Source organism: Micromys minutus (assembly GCF_963924665.1).
Source record: "Micromys minutus genome assembly, chromosome: 9".
NCBI classification, from domain to species: Eukaryota; Metazoa; Chordata; class Mammalia; order Rodentia; family Muridae; genus Micromys; species Micromys minutus.
The window spans coordinates 67,789,257-67,793,918 of NC_137978.1; the positions used below are offsets into that span (position 1 = coordinate 67,789,257).

The window sequence follows — 4,662 nt, forward strand, 5'->3', positions numbered from 1 at the left end:
CTCTGGAACTCAGTTGAGTCTCCATGTGAAGGAAGGAATACTAGAACTTACATTTCTACAACAACCTTAGCTTCAGAACAAGATACAGTCCTGTCATACTAAACTCAAAACTATGTAATAATTAAGCAAATAAAGGGAAAAATTCACATATGAAGTGATTTGTTGTTAATTAACAAGTTAAAACTTTTAAGGGGTATGGTGTTGTGGAGATATTCTCACAGTGAGCTCTGATTCAATGAAATGGATGCTATGTATAGAAGTAAGAGGGTAGAGTCTGAAGATATAATCCAATTCTAGTTTGGGGTTGTAGGTGTGACTGCAATAGGGAGGAATAGGCAGAGAAGTATATAAAGGCTTTAGTGAAGCCTGAGAACTCACTCAGAGATCTGGAGCCTGGATGAAGCCCTGGTTTGCCTGGGACTTAGAGATCTATCTGCAGTACACAGAACTGATATGTAATGATTTTCCGTGAGTCATGCAGTTTGATGTAGAGAAATTTAGACTCTGGGATGGCACAGGAAATTTTTTTCTGTCTCTTTAGAGGAACAAATTGAAGACCTTGTGTTTCATTTCAAATGAACCTTTAGTGTGATCTCCAATATATTTCTATGAGATGGCGTATTTCATTATTGTGCTCAATATAACTTTTTTGGGACAAGAGTTTTCTATATTGTTCAGACTCTCGTAGAACTGGCCACATGACTCTGGAAAAGCTGGAAATCAGAACATTATAATTTTTCCCTCATGTTTCCCTTCACCAAAATGACAGTCTTATTTGTTTTTGTTGGACCCTGGCTCACATTGTAGACCAGAAGACCATACATCTTTGATATTCTTCAACACCCATCAGCTGGAATTACATTTGAGTTACTCAAATGTGTTTTCTTAGGCTTTGATTGGCACCTTTTTATACATAGCTATGTTCTAAGGACATATTCTGTTTCCTGGACCCAGAAAACCCTAAATATTGGAGCAATACAATGACTTCATTCTGCTAATAGAAATCAATATTGATCCACACCACTAGGCATTTTGTTTGTTTGTTTGGTTGGTTGGTTTGGTTTGGAAAGGTTCCCATGATACCATTGTGGAAGTTTGTTGTTCCACCAGCAGTTTAGAATGAAGAGGTAAATTGATATCTCTACCATTGGCAGCGCAGTAACTCAAAAGCTTAGTGGTAGATGTGATGGTGAGGAAGTTTTATAGACTTTGTCTTGAAAGTGCCTTTTTTCTTATTCCTTCCCCAGGATGCTTTTAACTGGAGACCTTAGAGGATGAGTGTTCAGACCCCACCAATATTCAAGAAGCTGCTGAAAGATGATGCTTTGGCCACGTCCTCTCTGCAGGAACTCCCAGTACTATTCAAGGAGGCCTGTGCTGGCTGACACACCAAGCTCATGAAGGTCATGGTGGCAGCCTAGCCTTTCCCCTGTCTCCCTGTGGGGGCATTGATGAAGACACCTAACATGGAAACCTTGCAGGCTGTGCTAGATGAAGTAGACAGACAAAAGACAAGAAATTTTCACCCCAGGTAAGCAATAGTCAACTACTGTAGAAGGGAGTACTCGGAGTATACAGTAGAGATTGTCTGGGAGATTGGCTTTGTCATAAGTGGAACAGATGCTTCTGAATGCATCAATATACAGGGATTCAGGGTTCTTGAAAGCTATTGTTTACATGTACTGAGGACAGCTGGGTATGGATGAGAGTTGAATATGAACTAGAGTAGATGTAGCCTCACATTAGAATGAGTCAATCCCTGGTCTTCCTATAGCCATTAATAATGTAACTAAGGAGAAATAAGGTTTACATTAATGAAAGAAGAGCAACCAAGTATACAGAAGTCTGGGAAAGCTTCTGTAGCATGCCTAAGTACAAGTAAATGGCAGATTTCACGAATCCATGCATGATGATGCTATCGAAAGCATCTGGTCCACTTAAAACCAAGCCAACCTCCCTAAAAATCTCTGCTGTGTACTCCACATGCTCCCATCTACAGTCCTTGGTAATTGCATATCTGGGGTGAAAATCTCTTGTTAGTCACATCTCTACTCCATCTAACACAGCCTGCAAAGTTTCCAGGTTAGGTGTCTTCATCAATGCCCCCATAGGCAGACAGAAAAAAGGCCAGGCTGCCACCATTGCCTTCACAAGCTTTGTGTATCTGCCAGTGCAGGCCTCCTTCAACAGTGCTGGGAAGAGCCCAGTGGGCAGCTCCTGCAGAGAGGACATGTGCAAAGCCACGTCTCTCAGCAGAGTCTGAATTGCCAGCTTCTGCAGTGTGGGTGGGTTCTGAATGCTCATCCTCTAAGGACTCCAGTCAGAAGACTCCTGGGGAACAAGTCAGTAAAGATTATGCTTTCAAGACAAAGTTTATAAAACTTCCTCACCATCATATCAACCACTAAGCTTCTGACTTACTGCTCTGGCAATGGTAGAAACATAAATTTACTTCTTCATCCTAAACTGATGGTTTAAAGACAGACTCCCTCAATGGTATCATGGGAGCCTTTCGTTCACTCAAATGATTATATAATTTTCTGGTCAAAATATTTTTTTTAAACAAGAAGTTTATTTAAACAACAAGATGCTTGACTTGAAGGGAAAACTATCTAGGATCATTTTGTTCAAGAGTAATTTATCCCTACTTAAAGACAGATTGGCCTACATGTAACAGCTATGTACAAAAAAGTTATAAAATTGTCCTTGGTTTTACAATGATAAATGAAAAACATTAAAATTCTCCAATCGAACAAGGTATGCAAGGATTTTGTGTTGTTGGGTTCTTTTGTTAAAACAGTGAGAGCAAAATAACTTGCTGGAATATAAAGAGAAGAGTTGAATGAGCATGCCACTAATGGAGAAGGGGTTATTTTCACAGAACCAGTACTTTCTCCAGACCATCTCCATCTGATGTCAACCAAAAGAGAACACTGGCCATTTAGTTTAAAAAAGGAAAAAAGAAAAAGAAAAAAAAGAGCAATATGCTTGTGCACATACACCAGTTACTTTATGTACAACAAAGAAATGAGGACAGGGAGATGGAAGAAGAGAGAAAACTATACTGTAGTAGTCAGGATGTGGAGGGACCAAATTGCGGTTCTAATTGAGAATGTGTTCTTGGTCTATAACAAAATTCTGGAGTAAAGTAGCAGGCTCCCTTTTTAGTAGACACCTCCTGTCTGCTGCTGGAACACATCAATCGTATCTTCATCCTCCATTTCCAACTGTGCAGGTGTGTCTGTTTCGTTGATTGGTTGTCCATCAAACCGGAATCTGATCTGCCTAATTGACAAACCCTGCGGTTCACAATAGGCTTTCATTAGTTTACTAAGTGGTGTATGCCTCTTAATCTTAAACTGCACCACAGAACCATCCTGTCCCGCCACCTTCAAATTAATATGATCGTTGTTCTCAGTCTTGACTCCTTCCTTGGGTTTCTCGTCGGCCATGGCGAGCGCCGGAGTCTCCTCAGTTGCCGCTTCACAAAAGAGGCACCAGGTCCGCACACAAGCAGCACCAGGAGTGGCAGAAGAAGGAGGCGGCAGCGGTGGACGAGGCAGAGGGCGCGCTTACGTCGTGCGCCTGGTCAAAATATTTTATGTGTGACCCTTCTGTTAAAAGAAAAAGAAAGAATGAAAGAAAGACGCAAAAATAGGAGAGATTTCCCAGGACCCAATGGGAATGACACTAGCTAAAATATTCGATAGAGGGGTGATAGAACCTGAAGAGACCACGACCACTGCATGGGCAAGCTTCCCATTTGAAAGAAGGAGCCACTCACCCATCTCAAAAATTTTAACCTAAAATTATTCCTGTCTGAAGAAAAAATAGGGACAAACATTGTAGTAGAGTGAAGGAGAGGCCATCCAGAGACCACCTACCTTGGGTTCCATCCCATCAGCAGACGTCAAACCCCAACACTACTGCTGATGCTAAGATGTACTTACATATAGAAGCCTAGTATGGCTGTCCTCTGAGAGGCTCTGCCAACATCTGTCTAAGACAATTACAGACACTCACAGATAACTGTTGGACTAAGGTTGGAGACCGAAATAGAAGAGATAGGAAAGGACAGAAGGAGCTGAAGGAGATTGCAACCCCATAGGAAGAAAAACAATTTCAACTAATTGGATCCCTCAGAGCTCCAAGAGATTAAACCACTAACCAAACAGTATACATAAGTGGGTCTATGGCTCCTGAAATATGTGTAGCTGAGCATTGCCTTATCTGGCATCAATGGAAGGGGTGGTGCTTGGTCCTGTGGAGGCTTGCTGACTCAGTGAAGGAGGATGCTAGAGGGGTGAGGGAGGAGTGGGTGGGTGACTGGGAGAGTACCCCTTTAGAGGCAAAGGGGAGGGAAGATGGGTGGGTAGCTTGCCTAGGGAAGTTCTAGAAGGAGGAGAATATTTGAAATGTAAATGGATAAGACATCAATAAAAAAGAAAAAGGGAAAAAAGAAAAAAAAACCCCAAACCAATCATCTTCAACAACAACAACAACAAAATAAAATAAAAAACTAACCAAACAAGCAAACAATAAAACAAAGAAAGAAACCTTGTCTTGTTGATCAGTATTGAATTCCTACTAGCTAAGATGACAGCAGTGGGTTGGTACAATTTTCAGAGTTTCCTGGTCCCAAAGGCAGACCATATCCAAAAT

At 41.3% G+C, this 4,662-nt stretch overlaps 1 protein-coding gene across 1 annotated transcript; it reads right to left on the minus strand.

Annotated features, from left to right (window-relative positions):
* Window positions 1-2,873: 2,873 nt before the first annotated feature.
* Window positions 2,874-3,503, minus strand: LOC308424415 (small ubiquitin-related modifier 2-like). The gene has a single exon (XM_080921332.1). It carries the CDS (start codon window positions 3,450-3,452, stop codon window positions 3,165-3,167), a length of 288 nt encoding a protein of 95 aa, XP_080777458.1. The 5' UTR covers window positions 3,453-3,503; the 3' UTR covers window positions 2,874-3,164.
* Between the last annotated feature and the right edge of the window lie 1,159 nt (window positions 3,504-4,662).